The 25,698-nt window shown below is 39.4% G+C and overlaps 1 protein-coding gene across 3 annotated transcripts in view; it reads left to right on the forward strand.

Annotated features, from left to right (window-relative positions):
- Positions 1-25,209, forward strand: part of gabbr1b (gamma-aminobutyric acid (GABA) B receptor, 1b) — a 250,353-nt gene extending 225,144 nt beyond the window's left edge. For all 3 annotated transcript variants that reach the window (XM_054763969.1, XM_054763968.1, XM_054763970.1), the window contains 5 exons: positions 1,596-1,689; positions 2,761-2,888; positions 11,076-11,204; positions 13,960-14,103; positions 14,911-25,209. In XM_054763969.1, the coding sequence (XP_054619944.1) occupies positions 1,596-1,689; positions 2,761-2,888; positions 11,076-11,204; positions 13,960-14,103; positions 14,911-15,198 (783 nt within the window). In that variant the 3' untranslated portion in view covers positions 15,199-25,209. The remainder of the gene's footprint in view (positions 1-1,595; positions 1,690-2,760; positions 2,889-11,075; positions 11,205-13,959; positions 14,104-14,910) is intronic.
- The last annotated feature ends 489 nt before the right edge of the window (positions 25,210-25,698 follow it).

A 25,698-nucleotide genomic window follows, 5' to 3' on the forward strand; every position in this document is an offset into this window, starting at 1 on the left:
GGCTTTATAGGCGGAATAGGTGCATCCCATTATGTGGATTCTTAGCTGCCTTTTTCCTCTGTTTTTATATCTTTATAACACACAGAAAAGAGAAAGACGTGTTCATGTCTCACATACGGATTGCGGATGATGGGCAAAATTCCCAAAAAAGTGCAGTTTTCCTTTAAGGCCGTTGTTAGATATTGTTATTATTACACCTTTAGATTCAGACTATTTGCGCAGTGCAATTTTAGTCGTAATAGCTTCTCATGGAAGGCCACACTCACACAGCACAAGTAGAGTTGCACAACAATCACAGATAACCCTTGGAAAAGTACTGAGAGGAGAAGATAGTAAACCGACACATTGTCATAATTGGAACCAGTTGGAGCCAGTCTTTCCCACACAAACTTAACTTTGACTTTCCAATCACACAAGCTTACGTTTGACTCTCTAGAGGGGCGTGGCAGCTGCTACAGTACATAGGCTTTGTGTACATTCATTCTGGGCTCTTCCTTGATCTCATCCATTGATGATCGGGTCCAGCGTTGTAACCAAATACATTGCTCTTATTTTTTTTATACAACATGAAAACTTTTGAAATTGTGTGATTTTTGACTACTTCTCCCATAAAAACGCAGAAAAGAACTCGTCATTACACCATGCACTCAGAAAATATTATTATTATTATAAAAATCTATTTCCTGTAAAATGATGTCTACAGTCGTCCCTCGTTTATAGCGGTTAATTGGTTCCAGACCCGACTGCATTAAATGAATTTCTGCGATATAGGATTCAACGTTAATAAATGGAATATTTTTGTTACAGCAGAAAAAAAAACGGTTCATGACTCTCTAAATACAGGTTTTACCATTATTAGAGCCCTGTATACATGAAATAACACCCCTATAGTCACCTTTACACTCCTATTTTTCATTGTTTGCATCACATCGCTCAACTCTTATGCTGCAGGGACTTGAGATGTAAGCTAGCAAGCTAACCAGTTAGCCTCAAATTTATTTCTTATAAACTAAAAAAGTTACACCAAAAACCTACCACTTCCACACAGAAAGGGAGAACATTTTTTTACTCTATGTCTTTATGACTTCAAGCAGTGTTAAGGTCATGTAATGTAAGGTAACGTCTCAATGTTTTGTGTCATTACTGCCACCTAGTGACCACAATGTTTTGACTAATAAGAGACCATAGTCTACCACTAGTTCCTGAAAAAACATGATATTGTGATGGACGACTGTAATTGGTGCAGGTCTGTGCGGGCGTGCGTTGGGAAACCTCACTCCCTGACACCTGATGCTAAAAATCAAGTTGACAGTCCTGGCTTTTAGCTTGACGGCTAGCGCTCTGGATTCTCATTCAGCGGATGTTGGTTGGAACTCAGGGTAGCAGGCAGGCTATATAATGATTAAAATGGCTTACTTTATACTTTAATATTTGGACTTAATTCGTGTAATCATGGCTCTAGTCTTATAATTCTGTTACTGTATGCTTCCGGCATTATTGTTTTTGTTCTTCTTTACAATGTGCCGCTCATATGTAGTTGGATTTGCTGCATGTGCGCTGTATGTTTCACCTCTACTGCTGTTGTGTACAAGCAGAAATTCACCCGAGAAGCCCCTAAAGGTGACCAGGATGTGTTGATCCAGCCGTTATTGGAGCACTGCAGCTCTGAAAAGATGAACACCTGGCTGGGTATGTAGAATTCTCGGATATAACTTCCATTTTTTTCTCTGTGGCTCAATTTCTGTGCTGCCCTGCTGACTTCGTAAGTTTACCCCCACTACAGTTTATTGGTAGGCTTATTCTAACAGAGAGGCGGGAGAGAGAATATCAACACAAATCCAGAAAAAAGCACTAACCACAAATTATATATGATTTTTTTTTGTATTGAGTAAAATACACTATGTATTTGAACCCCTACCAACCAGCAAGAATTTTGAACAGCAAAATTTTGGATGTTAACCCGAAAAACATATTAAACGGGGCAGACATTAAATGAGGTACCACTGTATATAACTTTGTGGCATATCTACATGGGTAATGTTACATTGATGAGACAATAGCCACCACAGGAAGTACTGTACAGAAACAGGAAGTTAAAAAAAAGGAACAATGCTAACTTGTGTGAGCCTATATTATGTCTTATTTATGTCGTGTTTGTCTTATTTACTGTTATTATGTCTACTATATTGGCTCATAGGAGTGTAACGGTGATTATAGGGAGGGCTCTAACCATGTTAAAAGTGAATTTTGAAGATGGTAAACAGGTTTTCTATGCTCTAACTATGGAAATATTCCATTTATAAATAAGGAATCCTACCTGGCAGACATTCCCTTATCACGGTTGGGTCTGGAACCAATTAACCGGCGTAAACGAGGGATTACTGTATTCATTCATGACCTTTTTTTTTTTGCACTTGTTTTAACATTCTGTCTCTCCCAGTTACCATAAAGCCACCATGAAGGTTCATATCATTTGTAAGGGGGTAATCCTACAATCAGCAGGGGATCAAATACGTACTTTCCCCATTGTATCTGCTGTAGGACTTTGGCACAAGTGTGCCTTTTCAAAGTAATAGCATGTCATTTCTGTGTTCCCTTGAGGAATTAAGATGAAGATACAAAAACATAAGATAGAATAATCTCGACAGCTCAGCAGCGACACGGAACCTGACAAGCGGTAGAAAAAGAAATGACATGTACAACTTAGTGTGTGTCTGGGTGTCTGAGACATGTCCCTAAGTGTCTGCTCTGCCCATACAGGTGTGGTGTACGGTTATAAAGGCTTGCTGCTGTTGCTCGGCATCTTCCTGGCTTACGAGACCAAGTCCATTTCCACAGAAAAAATCAATGACCACCGAGCTGTGGGCATGGCAATCTACAACGTTGCTGTGAGTTGGACGAACACGTGAACACACACTGCACTACCTGGGTTGTGTCATGAATCACGGCGAAAACAGAACACAAACAAGTGTGTATTATCATCATCGGGAGATGCCGCCTTCATTTACGTCTTGACTTATTTCTCTGGATTTATTTGTGGATAATGCATCAAACTGGACTTTAAAAAAAAAACTGGTGCACATGTTCCTACTACATTCTGAAGGGGGATCCACACGTTGATTACAGTCAGCCCTCGTTTGTGGCGGTTAATTGGTTCCAGATAAGTGATTCCCACCACGTAGGATTCCTTATTTATAAATGGTGCATTTTGGTAGTTAGAGCTTAAAAAACTATATGTGACCTTCTGAATATGCTTTTTGACATTATCACAGCCCTCTAGACGTAGTCATTTTAAGCAAAAGTACCAATTTGCATAACAAGAGCAGTCTGTGATTGGAGGTGAATTTCATGCCCGGTGCTGAAACCCGAGTTACCGTGTGCGTGCGAGACCACACTTCTCTTTCAAACGTGCGCACCTCACACCTGACACCTCCGTTCACAGGGTTAATTTCTCCCGTTGCGGGTGAGACTTCTAAGTCAGGGGCGAGAGGAACTCACCCAGGTATTCACAGCCTGCTGTGTAGAGACGGCCCCGATGCATGCAGACAATGCACAATTTATATTGTACAGAATACTGGACCCTATACTTTTTAGCTGCTTCCCCTCTTTGGTTTGTTGATCCTGTTAATTTTTAACATACCCAAAATAACCCAAAAGGAATTTTCTTGGACAACAACATCAGAAATGGAAAAAAGCTGCTGTAATTTTACAAGAATAAAGTCAAAATATTAAAGCAAAGAAATTCAAATTCCAATGACAACCATTCACAATTTTACAAGAATAAACTATTAGGAGGAAAAGAATGTAATTTTAATTGCATAAAGTAAAAATACTAAAGAAAAATAGATATTTTAGTTGTAATAGTATGAGAAACAAACAGAACAAAATAAAGTTGACATTTTTGGAAAATTTGGAAAATAAAGATTACTGAAGAAGAAAGTTGAAATATTTGGAAAATAAAAAACAGTAAAAATTGGAAAAGAAAGAGCAAAGAGTGAAGTTGATACTAATAATAGGCTTTTCCACCGAAATGACAAAGCTGAGTTTTTTATTGAAATATATATCACTTTTTAGCATATCTACATGTGTTGCTTTACAAAACATCAAAGTGGCAAAGTTGCAACCTTTTATTTTTCACTATGTGGCCCTTACTGGAAAAATGTTGGGACACCCCTGTGTTAGACTGTAGGCAACAAATAAGCCTTGGCAGAGGTCTTGTTTTCTTGTACATTGACAAACCAATGCATTTTGCCGCACTTCCAATCCTCCATCAGTGCAGCCTGCCTCGGTAGGGTGTGACACCCTCATCCTTAACCTCTCCTCCTGTGTGTCACGCTCCAATGAAGATGCTTCATCGTCCTTGCTGGAGAGGCTTTGTGTGCTTAAGCAAGGCCAGAGTCGGCCAGTGGGCTCTGCAGCTGGTGCGGTATGTCTCAAAACGAGCAAAGCACTTACTGCATCAAAAGTAGTCACACATAAGACGTTCACATTAGAAACGGTGTGTACTTACCCATGAACTTGCGGTGCAGTGGCTCATTTTCATTAATTACATCTCGAAAGCCTGTCAAAATTACAGCTTGTGACTGAATTTCCTGAACTGACAGCAGGAAAAATGGACAGTTGACTGGACAACATGCATAATTGGTATGACCAGAACAACTGGAAATAGTCCACAAAGTCAAAGCCCATGGCATGCCTGCTGCATTGCACAGTAAACAGTAAAGAGGGAAGCAGTAAGAAAGAAAAGAACGAGCCTAGAAACCTGAAGATGAAGACATATGCTAGGGGTGAGTAAACAAGTAGTAATCTCATATAATTTTATGAGAATACCATAATATTATGAGGAAAAAAGTCATTTTACTAGCATAAAGATGAAATATTAAAGAAAAAAAAAATTCTTTTAAGCTGTCATTTGATGAGAAACAACCAAAACAACGAATAAAGTTGTAACTTTTAGAAAATGAGGTTGCAGAAAAAGTTATCATGTTTCCGAGAATAAAACCAAAATATTATGGGAATTAGGAGAAGAAAATTTACAGGATGAAAATTCAAATGCTTGGAAAATCCAAAAAAACGACAACAGCAAAAATGGGGAAAACTGATGTAATTTTACAAGAATAAAGTGTTTAACAGTTGCAATTTTATGACAATAAAATAATTTGCATCGGGAGAGTGTTAGAGTGACGCAACCTGGGATCACTTTTAGGCTTCTTAAAAGTCCTCATCACTCGGAACATTTTGCTGCCTTAGGAGCTCTCTTGAGGCTGAAGATGCTTTGTGAATAACTTTCACCTTAACAAGTAAAAAGTCTAAGAAAATCTTAGAATCCTATGAATTTTAACATTTTTTCTTAGAGTGAGATCACTAAGAACTATTTTTAGCCTGAGGATGCTTTGTGAATACGGGCCCTGGTTTCTATAATAACGTCCCGTAATAACGGTCGAGTCTGGAACCAGCTCACCGTGATAAACGAAGGATTGCTGTGTATGTCAGGCAACTTCTTGCTGCTGTTTTCCAAATATTTCAACTTTTTTTCATAATATTAGTTTTTTCACATAATAATATGTCTTTATTCCCATAATACTGTATTTTTTCCCGCACCCAATTTTCCAAAAATTACAACTTTAGTTAGTTTAAATAACATATGTTTTCTTTAGTGTTTAGACGCTACGCTCCTAAAATTACATTATTTTTTTATCAGAATATTCCAAGTTTATTCTTAATTGCCACTTTTTTCTCATTGGAATACAACTTAAAAAATATATATATTTGGACTTTATTCTCGTAAAATTACAGCTGTTTTTTTTTTTTCATTTTTGCTGTTGTTTTTACTTTTCCAACTATTTCAACTTTCTTCTTGTAAATTTTTTTTCTCGAAATTGTGACTTTATTTCCATAATAGCTAGACTTTATTTTCGTAACGTTATGAGTTTTTCCACAACCTCATTTTTCCATAAATTACATCTTTTGTCTGTTTCTCATAATATTACAACTTAAAAAAAACCCAAACATTTTCTAGAATAGTATTTCAACCTTATGCTACTAAACTGACATTATTTTATGGAATCACAGGAGTGCCAAAATTAAAAGGGAATACGTGTGGAAATACAAAGAATCAATAATAAAAAATATACAAATGTAGTCATCTTCTTTTGCCATTTTGTCATTGTTCTTTCTGTTTTGTCTGTTTTTTCCAATTTGCCGTTGTTTTTCCTGTTTTGTATTTGTCTTTTCCACTTCTTTTTGTCATTGCATTTAGTAATGACAAAGACAAAAGAATGATTTCTGTATTGTCTTTGTTTTTTCCCATTTTGGCGGCGCTTTTCCTGTTTTGTCTTTGTCTTTTCCATTTGTGTTTTTTCATTTAGTAATGGCAAATGCAGAAGAACATTCTGCCAGGACGATGACTACACCACACGTGATTACACGATTTCTGCTAGCAGGGGCAAGCATGGAAACTCGGGAGCCCGTAAAAAACTGAAGGTGGACGCAAATACACATTTATCAAAAGTAAACGGGGGAAACTGAAATAAGATAACCTCCTCAAGATTGCGCCACACAGCTTCATCCATATCTGCTTCCATCAACGCAGATATCGCCTTTAAAGACTTTAAAGACTTTTTTATAAAAACTTTCCATGACATCTTCCACCAACCGAGCAATTGCTCATAATTCTCGTTGAACACCTCTTCTCAATTCGTCCACGTCCACCATATTTAAATTTCCCCCGTTTACTTTTGATAAACGTGTTTTTGCGTCTACTTTCAGTCCGTGACATTTTTTATGGGCTCCCGAGTTTCCATAATCACGTGTGGACTATAGTCGTCATCCTGGCAGAATTCTTTTTTCATTTGCATGCTTTTGCATTTGCCATTACGAAATGAAAAAACACAAATTGGAAAAAACAGACAATACAGAAAGAACAATGACAAAATGGTAAAAGAATACGACTACATTTGTATATTTTTGTATTATTGATTCTCTTTGTATTTCCACACGTATTCCCTTTTAATTTTGGCACTCCTGTGATTCCATATTATTTTCCCTCATTAGGAATTTACTTTCATAAAATTGTGACTTTTTTTTTTTTTTACTTTTCTATTTCACCTTTCTTCTTGTGAATTTTCTTCTTGTAATAGTATGACTTCATTCCGATAATATCTAGGCTGTATTTTTGTAACTTTAGATCTTTTTATGGAACCTGATTTTCCCTGATTTTGCTGTTTTGTTTGTTTTTCATAATACTACGACTTAAAATGTCTTTCTTTCATAGTTCAGCATTATGCTACTAAAATGATGTTATTTTTTTATTCTCAGAAAATTACAACTTTTTGATCTTAATATTTTAACCTTTTTTTAATATAAAAAAAAGGTTAAAAAAAAAAAAAGTTTAAAAAAATTTAAAAAATATATATATATTTTAACCTTAAAACCTTGTAAAAGCAGTACTGAAAAAAAAACATCCGCGGGCCACAAATGGTCCCCGGGCTGCACTTTGGACACCCTCCCACGAAGCAGTAGCACTGCATCAACCTGTTTGGAGTACTTGCTGCGGCATGCAGGTCAGTTGCGTAACCATAAAGTTTGAATGGATTGTGTGATGTTGTGTACATACTAAAAAGGCTGCTGCTGTTTGTGTTGGCGTGTGTTCATTTCTTTCAGTCTCGGGTCTAAATAAGATTTTTCAGCTTTGCAATGATGGCTTGTTGATCGATATGGATTGATTTTTGGCCTCAGCTGTGCCTTTCTCATGTCCCTCACCCTCTAATAGTGTATCTTGGTCTTCATCCAATTCATCTTCACCTGTCATCTCATTGCAAACTGTCCTTTCTCTCGCTCTTGTGCCACTGCATTCTGTTTCACTTGTGTTTTGGCCAGAATAATTCATTCATTCATCATCTTATCTCACTCAGATTGTTCCCGATCATTTGCAGTCACTTATTTCCATCCTCATATTGCTTCATTGTGACACCGAAGCCTTGTTATTATTGTTGAACATGAGTATCACTGCATGAGCAGCGTCGGTGTATTTGCTGTCGGGTGCATCAGGCGAGGTATTTCATTGATAGGCCTTGCAACTTTTTAAATGCATACAGACAGAAAAGAATTATTTGACGGTGGTCTAGTGGTTAGCATGTTGGCTAACACAGTAACAGTCTGGAGATCGGGAAGACCTGGGTTCGATTCTCCCCGGGGCATTTCTGTGTGGAGTTTGCATGTTCTCCCCGTGTGTGGGGGGGGTTTTCTCCGGGTACTCCGGTTTCCTCCCACATTCCAAAAACATGCATGTTAGATTAATTGGTGACTCTAAATTGTCCATAGGTATGAATGTGAGTGTGAGTGGTTGTTTGTCTATATGTGCCCTGTGATTGGCTGGCGACCAGTCCAGGGTGTACCCCGCCTCTCGCCCGAAGTCAGCTGGGATAGGCTCCAGCATGCCCCCACGACCCTAAAGAGGAGAAGCTGTATAGAAAATGGATGGATGGATGGATGGATGGCATGGACACCATACTGTTTTTTCTATCGATATTGATATCCCCGCACAATTCAGACCTCATCAAACTGCGCCCATGTGCCACACAGCAACAAATCTTGCATAAATTCATGCCAAAATGTTGTCCTGGTTTGCGTACGTTTTCCGGTTAGCGTACAATATGGTGCATGTCTTGTCGTGTTATTAATATGTCGTGTTAATAAGGCGTGAGTCCGCCTGTGATCTTAATATATTTTTATCATAAAACATTCTTGTTAGCATCCTATCAGCTCGCTAATACGTGGAAAACAGGAAGAGGAAGTCAGCTCCGTCGCCCGTCCATAACGTCATCAGCAGTTGACTCTGTAGTTCTTTGCTAACTGACACAGTTAGGCCACAAGGCTTAAAAATTTTAAAAAATAGCAAATTTCTCAATCCACACCGGCATTATATCATTATAGTTGCACATTACTTACAGACACTTACTCTCCAAGGCAGAACGCTATTAGAAAGTATTCTAGTATGCTGTATAGCAGGGGTGTCCAAACTTTTTCCAGCGAGGGCCACATAGTGAAAAATGAAAGGATGCAACTTTGCCGCTTTGATATTTTGTAAAGCCGCACGTGTAGATATGCCAACAAGTTACATATATTTCAAGAAGAAACTTCATCTCAGCTTTGTCAGACAGGTGAAAAAGCCTTTTTCTATTAATATCAACTTAGGTCTTTGCTCTTTTTTCCCCATTGTTTTAATAATTCAACTTTCTTCTTAAATAATGTTTGTAAATTTGATTCTCGTAATATTATCACTTTATTCCCATAACACTGTAATCTAATTTTCCAAAAATTACAACTTTATTTTGTTTGTCTTTTTTTAGATATATGTACATATTTCAAATTCATGCTACTGAAAAGATGTTATTTTTCCTCTTAATATTAGCATGTTTTTCTCGTTAAATTACAACTTTTTTTCTCCTAATGATTCAACTGTATTCTTCTATTGTTTTCTTGTTGTGTTTTGCTGCAACAACACAGCCGTGGGTCGCAAACGGCTCCCAGGTCTCACGTTTGACAACCCTAGTCTGTATCATTCCGTTTCATCTGAATTCATCATTGTGGCTGCTAGGGGTTGCCAAAAAACAACCACAGAGGACACAGCCGCTGTGCTGGATGTAGCCATCCCCAACAATGGCAGTATCAGGAAAAAGGAACATGAGAAACTAGAGAAAAGAACTAAAAGATGACGTGTACTGTACATCGTCGACTTGCACGTCAGTGGGTGGAATTCAGATCTTGTGCTGGTGTCGGGTGATATGTTTACTGGGAAAGGGTGGCTTCTCTTCTGCCTGAGTGATTTTACCCCTGGATGGAAAAAGGGAGAGGGTCAAGCCTGATGGATGGATTTGGCGTGAGCAGCCTCTGAGTAATTGCATTGTGGTCCACAAGGAGATTGCAGCAATGTCTCCTTTAGAGTCTCACTGTTGACTTAACTGCCTTCAGCAACAGAGCACAGTGATGTGGAACAGCCAATCAAACACGCTGTGCCGCTTTCTCTTCCCGCCATTGTGACTTTCATCCATTCTGAACTCAGTCACACTTGACACCGTTTGCTCACTGCATGTTTTTTGGTTAACGTCGTAAATGTGCGCCAACATTTTGCCTCGGTTTACGTACATAATGTGGTTAGCATACGATATGGCACGTGTCTTGTCGTGCTTATATAATTTTATCCCAAAATGTCAGCATTCTATTAGCTTGCTAATAGCTTGCTTTTACAAATTACAGTTTTACATGCATAGAACAATTCTCCAGTAAATGCATGTAAATGATGAATGAAAGAGATAAATGAACATTTAAGCTAACTTTTACCTTCACTGAAGACGTGATTGTTGCCAAAGACACGATGCGGCGGCGAGATCAACACAGACACCACCTTCCTGTTTTGCCATGAGTTATTTCTTGAATTCAATAGTGTTTCTCACCTCAAGTCTCTGCTTTTCTTTTGATCGCGGCTGCAAAGTAAGCCAAAAGGCAGCCAAAGAAAATTGCAAGTGGCAGCATTTTGATAAAGAAGGTGAGAAATACTGTTGAATTCAAGAAATAACTCATAGCAAAACCCCAAGGTGTTGATCTCACTGCCACATTGTGTCGCTGGCAACCATCACGTCTTCAATGAAGGTAAAAGTAAGCTTAAATGGTCATTTATCCCTTTCGTGCACCATTTATATGCATTTAGAATTGTTTTCTGCATGTGAAATTATCATTGCAAAATGATAAAAAGGTGCTTTGCCTTAACATTTGTGAGACTTGTGGCATAACTGTGCTAGTTAGCAAAGAACTACACAGTCAACCTCTGATGACATCATAGACGGGCGAGCTGACGTCCGCTTCCTTCCTAGCAAAATGTTTCATTGTGTGCTTATTGGGGTTTATGTTTATGTAGGGGGTCTGAGGAGGTCGGCATTGGCGGTGTTGTGTATCCTCTGTGTCTGCTTATCAGATATTCTCTCCACATTTGATCGCATGTCTATCCAAAGCAGGCCACATGGGGGTATCGTGTCACCTTGTGCCTAAGCGTATTTCTATCCATCTATTTTCCGCAGGTGCTGTGTTTGATCACAGCCCCCGTCACCATGATCCTGTCTTCTCAGCAGGACGCCGCCTTCGCCTTCGCCTCCCTGGCCATTGTCTTCTCAGTCTACATCACCCTGGTGGTTCTGTTCGTTCCCAAGGTAAAAGCAGGTGACTGTTGTCCCGTCGCGTCTTCCGTGCAGATGAAAAGTCCGAGTGCTGCATTCATAAATGGCCCTTCATCAGTGCCCAGAGTTATCTGAGCTGCTGTAATGTATCACATAATGACTTGCAGATTGGCCCTGCCTTGCCGTGTCAGCACTGATTCTTGTCCAACTCTGCTCCCTTTTGTCAGCCGTGGTGTGTATTCATCTTTCCTTTCTGACATGTTTGAATGATACGTCCGCGGGGACAGTTTGGCTGCTCTCCAGTTGCTGAACGATAACTCTTGTCCGCTTGTCGCAATTTGTCACTGGTTGGATCCCAAGAGCGGAGGCAGAGAAGCAAGCGAACAAAAAGACGTCCACGTAGAGCAGAATGTCCACAAAAGCAACTCAAGAAAGCCAGCACTGCACCGTCATCCCTCGCCACATTGCGCTTACAATTTTGCAGGCTTCACTCCATCACATTTTTTCAAAAATGCATGAAATAATAAATCTTGCTGTTTTGTGGTTGAATAAAACCAATTATTAGACAAAAATATGCATATTTAAATTTTACATATTTTTTGCCTAAATCAGGGGTGTCCAAATGTAGTGAAAAATGAAAGGAAGCAACTTTGCCACTTTAATATTTTTTAAATCAACACATGTAGATATGCTAAGAAGTTATTTATATTTCAAGAACAAAGTGCATCTCAGCTTTGTCATATAGGTGAAAAACCCTCATTATACCCCTTTTCATTTTCCAAATGTGTCATCTTTCTGCCTAAATTTTCTTCTCGTCATATTATGACTATAAAATTGCAAATTATAATGGTACGAGAAGACGGAGAAGTCAAAATGTAATGGGAATAAAGTCATAATTACGAGTTGAAATACAAAAATATGTTATTTTTTAAAAGTCGTATTATTATGAGAAGCAAACAAAAGAAAATAAATTTGTAATTTTTTTTATGAGGTTGGGAAAAAGAAAAAGAAAAAATGTACTATGGGAATATAGTAAAAATATTATGGGAATAAAGTCAAAATATTATGGGAATAACGGCATAATATTATGGGAATAAAGTCATAATATTATGGGAATAAAGGCATAATATTATGGGAATAAAGTAAAAATATTATGGGAATAAAGTCAAAATATTATGGGAATAACGGCATAATATTATGGGAATAAAGGCATAATATTATGGGAATAAAGTAAAAATATTATGGGAATAACGGCATAATATTATGGGAATAAAGTCAAAATATGATGAGAATAAAGGCGTAATATTATGGGAATAACGGCATAATATTATGGGAATAAAGTCAAAATATTATGGAAATAAAGTCAAAATATGATGAGAATAAAGGCATAATATTATGGGAATAAAGTCAAAATATTATGGGAATAAAGGCATAATATTATGGGAATAACGGCATAATATTATGGGAATAAAGTCAAAATATTATGGAAATAAAGTCAAAATATGATGAGAATAAAGGCATAATATTATGGGAATAAAGGCATAATATTATGGGAATAAAGGCATAATATTATGGGAATAACGGCATAATATTATGGGAATAACGGCATAATATTATGGGAATAACGGCATAATATTATGGGAATAAAGTCAAAATATTATGGAAATAAAGTCAAAATATGATGAGAATAAAGGCATAATATTATGGGAATAAAGGCATAATATACAAGAAGAAAATTTACAGAGATGATTTAAGAAAGCTAAAATATTTGGGAAAAAACAATATCCAAAATGAAAAAGAGCAAAGAGTGAGGTTGATATTAATAATAGGCTTTTCCAACTATATCACAAAGCTGAGATGCAGTTTTTTTCTTGAACTATAAATAACTTCTCAGCATACTTGACAAAATATTGCAGTGGCAAAGTTGCATCTTTCATTTTTCACAATGTGGTCCTTGCTGGAAAAACGTTTAGAACTCCTACCCGAACCCTCACCCTCGACCAGGTGTATTCAACTCAAATCCAAATAGGTCCAGATCCAGAAAATGTCCTCGAACTAATGTCCAGTCCTGCACTGACCCCCAAAAAATACAAGCTGCAGGCCAAAAACGGATATGGGTTCATATCTCTGGTGTTTCCCCATAACTGTCATCGGTCTCGCTGTCCTCTTTATCCTTATCTAACACTCGTTTCTATCTTCTTTCCTTGCATGTCTCACTCATTCTTCCGTGTCACTCGCTTTGCCTTGCCTCTCTTTCATCTGTCTCGGTTGTGTTGAGGATCACAATGTTTGGCACCAAAGCACTGATCTGATTGGCTGAGTAGCAGCTTAACTCACACGCAATTGGTCAGTGGATTTCCTAAGATGATCAACCAGTACCGTGAAGTCTAAAATAGATACGCCCGTGAAAACTAAAATACCTAAATAACTTCTGGACAATAGGTCCAGGTCCGTATTAGACGGCGTATGGCAACCAGGCAACCAGTTAGTTCCTGCTTCTCATTTTATTTTATGCTATATTATCATATGTGTTGTTGTATATTATTTTTCTCCCGTCTGGTTTCCATATTATTAAATTCTTTACCAAACTGATATTTATTTATTAGGGCTCAAGTACTAAGACCCATCCATCGGTTGTGCAAAGGCCTTGTTGTAATTTATTATTATTATCAATATTATCATATACCTGTAATTTAAACAACTTACAATCCTTTATTAAACACTAGTCTCTGTCTCTTTATTCCAATCAAAGGACAACGTGCATCCTTTTTTGTTGTTCTTTTTGTAGATGCGACGTCTGATCACCAGAGGTGAGTGGCAGTCAGACGCCCAAGAGACCATGAAGACTGGCTCGTCCATGAACAACAACGATGAAGAGAAATCCAGACAGTTGGAGAGGGAGAACAAGGAGCTCCAGAAGATCATTCAAGAAGTGAGACGTACTTTCATTTGGGGTTTTTCAGTCGTAAAATTGCGACTTGTCCTCAGAATACAACTTTTTTCGCTTAATATTTGGACTTTATTTCCGTGAAATTGCACCTTTTTTTCCATTTCTGCTGCTGTTGTTGTTTTTTTTTAAATTTTCCATCTTTTTCACCTTTCTTCTTGTAAATTTTCTCCTCGTAATTATGACTTTAGTCTTGCGACATTATAACTTTTTCCGCAACCTAATTGTCCAAAAATTACAACTTTATTTGTTTTTGTTTTTCATAATATTACTACTTTTTTCTTAAATATTTAAACTTAACGCTATTAAAATGACGTTATTTTTACTCATAATATTTATGATGTTATTCTCGTAAAATTACGACTTTTTCTCGCTAAATTACAAAATTTTTCTCTTAATGTTTTGACTGTATTCTGGTAAAAAATTACTGCTGATTTTTTAATTTTTGCAGTTATTTTTTTGTTTTGTTGTTGAATTAGATTTTTAGAATGTGGCAGGGCCAATAAAAGCACAGCCGCGGGCTGCAAATGGCCCCTGGGTGGCACTTTAAAACAGTATTTTTTTCGTATAGAGGATCTTTGACCAGGGTTTTCGCTGCCGATTCTTAAAAACTGTCAAGATCATATGGAGGAATCTTTGACTAGAATTAACAGAGTGCAAGGATTTTTGAATAGCATTTTTCCAGTAGGTCCTTAAAAACAGCAGAGTGTTGTAGAGAAGGAGTTTAAGGAGTTTTGAATGAAACGCGTTGTCATTAAGAGACTTTGTGTTTGTTTTTTTGTGTGCCCTCAGAAAGAAGAACGCGTATCCGAGCTGAGGAACCAGCTCTCTGAGCGACAGGCCCTGCGGTCAAGAAGAAGGCCATCCACTGTCACGAATCAAAACCACAGCACCCCTCCGCTCACCATCCCCCAGACCAACCCCAGATCTTTGGCCCATCCTCCAGGTTACCCAGCACCCGCATCTGATCTGCACGCGGTCACGCCATCCTTTGGCAACTCGTCCAGCCTCTATCAGCCTGAAAACAAAATTGGCCGCAATAACTGTCATACCAGCCGGCTGCAGATGCTCTATAAGTGAATTGAACTGAGGGAACCACTCGGAGCGTGAAGGCTGTCGTGACATTTATTGTACTTGTGGATGGACAGAATAAGGTAGGACACTTTTAAAAGATCGTCCAGTAAATGTTTGAAGGACGAGAATACGTTAAAAAGATGTGTACATGCATTTTGTTACAATCTGGCATCCTAGTGATGTGGAAAAAATGACTCCAAACTGACCGTTTGCTGAGTTTACCTCTCTTAAGGATAGTGATGCTGTCGAGTCTTTCAGTCTTTCCGCTCCCACAACTATTCAGTTCATAATGTCATGAAAGCTTGAAGATGTAGCACTGGGAATTCACTGAAATTATCAAGCACTCACTCCTTCATTCATAGACAGCATAGATCCTAAATGTCTGTGGCGGATCGTGCAATACTACAGCATATCGAAGTGTTACAGTGATGTATTTAACAATGTCTCCAGCTTCTACGTACAAACACAATCATTTCAATAGAGTCAGGCAATTGTTGAAAGAATTTGCTGAGGATATTGCACTGAAGACCCCCAACACTACGTTGCCCCCAGCGGATGACGGACCGATTGGTTGCAGAGGCCGCGACTCAAGTTGGGTTCCGTCAACCACAAGACACGGCAAAAATTGTGACTGGAAATGCATGACGATGTTGGCTCGTGTGACCACAGGTCAGTCCACAAAACAGCCCTCGCTGCTTTTATCTAATTAGATTGTATCTGGTGTTCCACCTTGATCAACATTGGAACCAAGATCCAACTATTCAACTCAAGAGCAGTCCCTAGGGCTGTCTGTGCATGCAAGACGTGATCTAAACGAAACGGTTGGTCTCCAAGGTCGATGTTTTCCAGTAATAATGCCTGAAAAGAAAACCCAAAGTAGCGTACCTCTACCGTATTACGAACGAGGCTAGAGTCAGTGTCCTTTTTGCTAAACATCAAATACTGTTCGCTGGGCATGTCAGACACCTCCCTGCGTGTCATCTAAAGTTGCTGTTTTGGGGTTACCTCTTAGAAAAACTGTCTGAGAGATTTAAAAAAAAAAGATCTGATGCTCGAACTGTCCGGACCACCTAACAGAACAACGGCTGAATGCGCTAAGTTAGCACCGGAGGACCACAGCTCAGATAAGTTAGGGTAGGAACTAGGCACCTTCCATTGAACCTTGAATTCTTATTCAAGATGGCGTGGGGGTGTCTGGCTCGCCGCTTGCTTCAGCTCACTATGATTTAGCTTATCTTGGTTTTAACTAGCGATGCTCCAAGTAGGGTTTTATGCTGTTTCCACTGCCGATCATCCATGAGTGAAATCGGCCAAAACCGATACCGATCACATGGATTAATTATAAATGTTATTTATTTTATGATGAGTGCTATTGGCCAAGGGTGCTGTATAAACGGGAAAAGTCAGGACAATTCCAAGGGTCCCTGACCGCCAGAGGGCAAAAAGGCCCCCTCGTCTTACTCTCTCACATCGGGGATGTGGTCCAAAAGAGGTCAGATGGCGCTGTCGCCCTGCCTTCACTGGCAGGAAGACAGCGACAAAATCTATATCAATCAGCTCACAAGACATGCCACAGGAACATCACGTGACCACTCTGAAGAAGACTGCGAATGAGCAGTCCAAACTGTCAGGTATGAAAAACTAGCCAACTTTGGTGTGTAAAAAAGAACTGTGTATGAATGATAGACCAAATGAACTTCATTGGACGAGTACAGCTTCTTCTGGGACATTAACACCACCACCGCTGTTCAACTCCGATGGGAAAAAAGCACCGCAGAGTGACGCTGGGAACACCGAGGTAGGTAGGATTGCAAGGTTTACAGCGTGCGTAAAGCACTTAATGTACACTTTCAATCGTCACGCACTGCCGCTTCCGTATTACGTGTGTTATCATTCTTATCATTCATTCTCTACATGAGAAATATTCGTAGACAACATAGATTGCAAATGCCTGTGGTGGATGCTACAATCCTACACACCCTAGCGCTCCATCGATGTATTTAACCTTCTCTCACACGGTAAACATCATAAGTGAAGGACAGGAAGTGTTTCTTGCATCAGCCGTCTAGTCGATACAAATACAGTGGTCAGTGTTTGGCTAGCGGTAGTAATGGCAGCCGATGGACATTTTCGGCCTACAGCTTATTTTTCATTGGCTCTTGGCTAGTTGTAAAAATTGAATAAATTCTTATTGTTAAATACTACACTAATTTACTCCGTCGTCTCTTGCACAAAGCAATGATGACGATGTTTTGACCAACATCAGCTTGGCTTTTGCATCTTTAATGCACAAAAATTGTCATTGCCAGCAGTTTGTACTTACCAAATTGTGTACCGAAACGTAATTATGGCATACCATTACACCGGGGGTGTCCAAAGTGCGGCAAAATTTGTGGCCCGCGGCTGTTTTTTTTATAGGCCTGCAGTACATTCTAAAAGGATAATTTAAGAAAACTAATGAAAACAGCAAAAATGAAAAAAATCTGCAGTAATTTTATAAGAATGATGTCAAAGTATAAGAGAAAAAAGTTGTAATCTAATGAGAAAAAGTTTACAAGAATAACATCAAAATATTATGAGGAAAAATAGCATAATTTTAGTTGCTTAAAGTTGAAAAGAAAAAAACATAGTTTTTTTAAAGTTGTAAGATTAAAATACGTATAAAATACATTTTCAGAAAATTAGGTTGCGGAAAAAGTTGCAATGTTCCAGGGATAAAGTAAAAATATTCTGGGGATAAGGTCAGAATTATGAGAAGAACGTTTACAAAAAGAAACTTGAAATGGTTGGAATATTAAAACAAAAAAAACAGCAGGAATGAAAAAATCAGCTGTGGTTTTACGAGAATAAAGTCATAATATTACAAGAAGAAAATGTCTGACGATTGTTGAAATATTAGGGGTAAAAACAACAACAGCCAAAATGTGGACAAAAGAGCAAAGACTGAAGTTGATATTAATAATAGGCTTTTTCACCTGTATGACAAAGCTGAGATGCATTTTTTTCTTGAAATATAAATAACTTCTTAGCATATCTACAGTGCATGTGTTGCATCCTTTCATTTTTTTCTATGTGGCCCTCACTGGAAAACGTTTGGACACCCGTTGTGTTTTAAAGCAATCAAAGGCTCCACGATACTGCAGTAGTTAAGCAAATTCATCTTTTTCGTGACCCAACCAGTCACTTTTAGCTCGAGGCAGGTCAGCTGACTGCCAAAAGAGATGATTCAGTGTCAGCCCTCATCATCTGATTACCAAGTCATGTCATTCCCATCCAAGCTTGTGCTTCATCGGATTCCTTTGTAGTTTGTCTTCTTCACATGCATTTAGTGACTCCACCTGTTAAGCCTCTGAGCATGACTGTTGCTTTTTCATCATTTATTACCACAGTCATTTAAGAGTAGATTACGGGGGAGTCAAACCCCCACTTGTTCCTTACTCTTGTTTTAAACTCTCTTGAGTCCATTTCCCACGTTGTTATAGATCTGATCACTGCCTTCCATGCAAGCTTGGGGCAAGGCTTAACCCTAACCCTAAACCCCAGGCCCTCGCCCCTCGCCCTAACCTCTAAGGCCCAAACATACTCAGGCAGAACATACACGGAATGGAGTCAGGGCTTTACTACCGCACACACTGGTGTCACGCCATGTACTTGCTGCATGTATTTTTCACATTGATCCGTCTCCAATGTGACGCCAGTCTGATATTATACATTCGGAGAGCGACAGCTGTCCTAGGCGAGCCTTCGGCTAGGTGTCGAACTGGATCGTTGACTTTTTTTCTGATGACATTCAGAAGTATTGAAAAGGCTTTTCAGCACCAATACGACTCCCTTCCTCGTCTCGTTTGCCATTGAATGGCCGTACATTATTCCACTGCTTTGTAAAGCCAGCAGGCAGTTTTGGACGCCAAAACGTCGTGGCCTGAGGCATTGTGAGTGAGTGTGGGATGAATCTAGTCGCTAGCCAGCTAGTAGCTAGCCGGTGTGGTGTGGTGAGGTGTCACTACGGCAGTAACGTAGTTCTTCTGCGTAACAACGGTCATAATAATAATAACAATGCCGCCGTGGCTTGGTTAATATGTAGGTCACATTATGTAAATGGAGCATTGTTGGCAGTTTTTGGAGGTTTTTTCAGAAGGCTTTAGAGGCGGAATAGTTGCGTCCTATTACGTGCATTCTTCGCTACCTCTTTTTATCTGTTTTTATATCTTTAGCCGAAGAAGATTCATTTACAATATCTCAGGCGCCCTACAGCCGCGTAACTTCTGCCTTCATTCAGCATGTATGATTGATTGACAATGATCTACAGCCAATCAGAATGCAGAACACAATGGGCGGGTTCTGCCTTAGCCCATCATGGCTGTTGTGGCTCTATACAAACTGAGATGAAGTGGACAGTATCAACATGAGTGTACTACACCCTCTACTGGTAGCAGCAGTAAATACAGTAACAGACATGTACAACAGAGCACAGATAGATCACTAATACACCACAAGGACCCAGAACACAATGCGCGTTCATACGCTGTTCAAAAAAAGGGCAAAATTACACACAAAAAAATCAGCGAAAGAGCGATTCCGCGATAAATCCAAAAGTAAAGGACAGCCTGTATATGTTTTCACCTCACAATCAACCCATCCACAGCTGTCTGTTGTTATATAACCAATCGAGATACGCCTGTCCAACTCTGAAACGGAACGCCAACAAGAAAGACTGCACCAAAAACTAGGAAGACTGCTGCAAACCATTTGGTGACGAGCAATCCATTGGATGAGTAATGCTTGAGTGAAACCTGATTAAATGTGTGGTGCGGGATGAGATTTCATGAAGCAGATCGGTTTCCCGTCACTCTGCGGCATAATTATGGCATTCTGGCTTTACCGCTGCATCCGACTGTATGTTTGAGTTCTTCGTGTGAAAACACCCTTTTAGGTTGATTGCTTAGCACTAAGTAAATTACATCCTGGCTAAAAAATCACCAAACACCCAGACTACACTATCGACCTTACACTGCTGTCATTTTATAATGTTACACACAAACTCTAACGCATGGGTGTCTAAATGGTTTCACATATTTTGGACGTTAAAGACGCTAAAATACATCCAATGTAGGTCAATACAGGCTAAAACAGGGGTGTCCAAACGTTTTCCAAAAAAATGAAAGGATGCAACTTTGCCACTTTGATATTTTGTAAATCAACACGTGTAGATATGCTAAGAAGTTCGATATATTTTAAGAATAAACTGCATCTCAGCTTTGTGATGTTGGCGCATTATTAATACTTTACTTTGTCTTGGCCTTTTTTCTTTTCCACCATTTTTGCTGTTTTTTTGTTTTGTTTAGTTCTTTTGCATTTTCCAACTGTCAACTTTCTTCCAGGAAATCTTCTAATTGCAATTATGATTTTATTTCCATAATAATTATGGCTCTTCCCCCAACCAAATCTTCCAAAAATGACAACTTTTTTCTCATAATTTTACGATTAAAAAAATAGCTTTCTTTCATATTTTATCTCTATAGAGTTGAAATATTATAGTAGCATGCTACTAAAATTACATTATTTTTCTTCAGAATATTACATGTTGATTCTTGAAAAATTGAGACTTTTTTCTCTTAATATTTTAATTTTATTCTTGTAAAATGATAGCTTTTTTTTGTATAACTATTTCAATTTTCTTCTTGTAAATGTTCTTCTCGTAATTATGACTTTGTTCCCATAATATTTTGACTTTATTCCGGTAACATAACTTTTTCCACATCCTAATTTCCAAAACTTCCAACTTTATTTTGTTTGTCATAATATTACAGCTTAAAAAGTTTTTTCTTTTATATATTTGAACTGTATACAACTAAAGTTACATAATTTTTCCTCATAATATTATATAATTCTCATAAATGTAATGGCAATGGTAGGAAGAAGGAACAAGCACAGGAAGGCAGGAAAAAATACCCAGTGGAACCTTGGTTAGTGTCATTAGCGTTGTTCCAGAAGGTCCAACTCAAACTGAAACGTCATTATGAGAGGAAAATTTACAAGAAGAAAGTTTAAGTAATTGTCAAATTTAAAAAAACAGCAGCAGAAATGGAAAAAACTGTAATTTTACAAGGATAAAGTCAAAATATTAAGAGAAAAAAGCTGTATTGTAACAAGAAAAAAAGTAACTAGTCCGAATTTTAGAGTTGAAATATTAAAGAAAACATCAATTAAAAAAAAAAAAGTTGTAATATGAGCAACAGTCAAAACAAAATAAATGTGTAATTTTTGGAAATTTTGGTTGGGAAAAAGTTATAATATTCTGAGAATAAAGTCAAAATATTCAGAGAAAAAAAAATCACAATGTGGCAACCTCGCATTACTGCTTCATGTTATGGAACTATTCATGACCATGCTTGGTCTTGGTTAGCTTCATTTCAAAATTTGCCCATTTAAGTGCTTGTGGTTTGAATTGTCTCCGGTTTTTGTAACGTTGGTTTTGTTGAGCTTTTAGTTGGCATTTCTCCTGTTACGTGGATGTATAGCATGTGCTGCGTTGCAGTTACTATAGCAACACAAATGCAACCACGCTTTCCCCTGCATATGCTGGGGGTGCAGTGGTAGAGGTTACCCACGGTGGGCTCCATACCTCGGCATTTGGACTATGGTCTCAGCCCTTTTTTCTCTCAAAATTCTCTCTTTATTATTTATTTTTATTGTTAAATGATATTAAATTACAAAAGCAAGCCAATGTAGGTCAGTACATTGTACTATAAGCTGTGTGAGCTTTGTGTTGTCAGCGACAAAGCATACGAGTGTTGCACAGTGCAGTATTTCCCTTTAGGAAGGTGCAAGTTCTACAGTAAGAGTTTGAACAAGGTGATGATTATTTTACTTTATTGCAGCGTTAATAGTTGCAGCATGCATAATCTGTACTGAACATAATCTGCAGCATGGTGCTTTCATTTTAGGCACTCACTGTGTCCCTTTACAGAGGTAAAGTGTTCAAAAACAGATGCACCGCACCTCAACGTTGGGCTCAGGAGGCAGGGGGAGTTGCCAGTATATGCCTATACTTTCACCGAATGCCTCGCCTGTTCACCCGCTTTTAGGCAGACTGTCCCTCACTTAAAATATGTACAATGTGGGAAACGGAATCTTACAGCACGAGGAGAGCTTTTCATCAGGCACACACTCTCACACACACACACACACACACACACACACACACAGTGCAATATGTACCACAAACCTGCAGTCCGTAAGGGTTGTCCCATGCAGGGCAGACCGAACGGGACACATTTTTTTACGGTTTTGGGATGGAAAAACCAAAAAGACTTTGTATCACACCATAACGAAACATACTGCTTGTTGCAAACACTTTCTCTTCCCCCGGTTATGGAAAAAAGACACAATAGAACAGACTCCCGATACCTTCTAAGTGCTAAGCAGCACAGTCATTGTCTGTCAAGTGGAGAGCTTCAGCAAACGGTCAGATGGAAAGCAAAGCATTTATCATACCCATACCTTACCATGAGCTGAGTCGAAGGGCAAAGCTCTCAGTTTGCCGGGCAATCTAATTTCCTACCCTCATCTATGGTCATGAGCTTTGGGTAGTGACCGAAAGGACAAGATCACAGGTGCAAATGAGTTTTGTCCATAGGGGGGTGGGGCTCTCCCTTAGAGATAAGGTGATAAGCACTGTCATTCGGGAGAAACTCGGACTACACCCGCTGTTCCTCGATGTTCAGTGGAGCCAAATAAAGTGGCTCGGGCAGGAAGCCTCCCTGGGGAGGTGTTCAGGGCACGTCCGACCGGTAGGAGGCGTCAGGGAAGACCCAGGACACATTGGAGAGACTATGGAGCTATCCACATGGAAACGTTTTCAGGTCAAAAGGGTAAAGTATTTCATGGTTTCAGCCTTTCATCCACACGGGAACTGCGTTCTGGGTGACCTGAAACAGTATTTTTAGAAGACGGCTTCCAGAGTGAGAAAATCTGAAAACACCGGCTTGTCGTTTTCATGTAGAAAGGCAAATGATGATGTCACCAACCCATCGCCATCACGTGACCAGAAATGAGCTTTGACGACAAGCCAGCATAATATCGGACTATTTCGACTGGCATGACTCACCCCAGTCGACGTTTTCCTGACATTTGGTTGTCGATACTCAAAAATGACTTCAACGATTTACTAACCCGACACAGTGCTGGATGCAATTTTTTTTTTCAAACCGCCAAAATAAAATTCCCAGGAACGTTTCCGTGTGGACAGGGCCTACGTCTCTCAACTGGCTTCGGGAACGAACGCCTCGGGATCCGCCGGGAGGAGCTGCTGGAAGCAGCTGGGGAGAGTGAAGTCTGGGCTTCCGTGCTTAGGCTGCTGCCCCTGCGACCCAACCTCAGATAAACGCAAGAAGGTGAATGGATGAATGGATGTACTTTAGCATGATGTCATTAGATGGTGCTATGTACCAGTCCCAGAGATTCCAGCTTTGTAACACAATTACCGGATGTCGTGCAAAAAAATTTGGGTTGCCCATGTTTAATTGGTTGCCAGGTATTTTTGTACATCGTTACTGGTCTCTGTTGAAAGAGACTGCAGAGTCATTGTACATAGTCTTGTTTTTATGGACAAACTATTTTTCTCATCTCATCCATCAGATTCTCTCAGGTTATGTGAACCGAGACCTCAAGGAACATATCAGAGGATTCAGGTATGTGTGGCATGTACGGTAATGTCCACACAAACACAGGTCCTGGGCTTGCAAAGGGGTGTCCAATGTCCAGGGGAAGATTTTTGGAGACATTGTTCCCTAGCTAGTCATGAGAATTGATAGTTTCGAGTAACGGATGCACACATGAAGATCAATGCTGTGTCTTGTCATGAGAAGACAAAGGAAGTCAAGACTCAAATCCTGACAAGGAGTGAGGCCTCTGCTTCATGTGCAGCGTTTTATGAAGGATCTGTTCAAGCGTGTGTGTGCGAAGAAAGTACAGGATGTGGGGGGTGTGGCTTCTGCAAGTCATGTGATGTGTGTCAGATACTGAGGGGAAACACCGTGCCGAGGAGGAAGTCAGCTGAATTCACTTTCAAAAGCTACAGTTGGGTTTCCCCTCAAATACACTGCAGTTTGGCTCATGTTCCACTTTGTTCCCATCAGTCACAACATATATAGTCTGTATAAATATGGATATATTTTTTTATACACTCAACGAAAACATAAACGCAACACTTTTGTTTTTGCTCCCATTTTTATGAGATGAACGCAAAGATCTAAAACTTTTTCCACATACACAACATCACCATTTCTCTGAAATATTGTTGACAAATCTGTTTAAAGCCGTGATAGTGAGCACTTCTCCTTTGCTGAGATAATCAGTCCCACCTCACAGGTGTGCCATATCAAGACACCATGATTAGTGCACAGGTGTGCCTTAGACTGCCCACAATAAAAGGCCACTCTGAAATGTGCATTTGTATCACACAGCACAATGCCACAGATCAAAAGATTTGACGGAGCATGCAATTGGCATGCTGACAGCAGGAATGTCAACCAGAGCTGTTGCTCGTGTATTGAATGTTCATTTCTCTACCAGAAGCCGTTTCGGAGAATTTGGCAGTACATCCAACCAGACTCACAACCGCAGACCGCGTGTAACCACACCAGCCCAGGACCTCCACATCCAGCATGTTCACCTCCAAGGTCGTCTGAGACCAGCCACTCCGGACAGCTGCTGAAACAATCGGTTTGCAGGACCAAAGAATTTCGGCACAAACTGTCAGAAACCATTTCAGGGAAGCTCATCTGCATGCTCGTCGTCCTCACGGGGGTCTCGACCTGACTCTAGTTTGTCGTCGGAACCGACTTGAGTGGGCAAATGCTCGCATTCATGGCGTCTGGCACGTTGGAGAGGTGTTCTCTTAATGGATGAATCCCAGTTTACACTGTTCAGGGCAGATGGCAGACAGCGTGTGTGCCACCCCACCCCCCCCCCCCCCCCACCCCACCCCCCAAGCCCCTAAGGCACACCTGTGCACTAATCATGGTGTCTAATCAGCATCTTGATATGGCACACCTGTGAGGTGGGATGGGTTATCTCAGCAAAGGAGAAGTGCTCACTATCACAGATTTGTCAACAATATTTGAGAGAAATGGTGATATTGTGTATGTGGGAAAGGTTTTAGGTCTTTAAGTTCATCTCCTGAAAAATGGGAGCAAAAACAAAAGTGTTCATTTATATTTTTGTTGAGTGGATATTGGGGCTGTCAAATAATTCACCTTTTTAATCCAATGCTGTTTCGTTCTTGACTACGGCCTATTAACAGTCATTAAAGTATGCATATTTGAGTCAATTTTACGTATTTTTTTTCCTAAATCAAACATTTTCAAGGATAAAAATGGTTAAATAAAGTAAAATACAAATATAAAGCATTCAGAAGTCACATTCAAAGACGCTGTGATATGTGATGTTCTACATTGGCCACCAGGTGTCAGTGATGTTGCTGTAAAGGAATGAACTAGAGAT

Source organism: Dunckerocampus dactyliophorus, chromosome 20 (genome assembly GCF_027744805.1).
Source record: "Dunckerocampus dactyliophorus isolate RoL2022-P2 chromosome 20, RoL_Ddac_1.1, whole genome shotgun sequence".
In the NCBI taxonomy this organism is placed as follows: Eukaryota; Metazoa; Chordata; class Actinopteri; order Syngnathiformes; family Syngnathidae; genus Dunckerocampus; species Dunckerocampus dactyliophorus.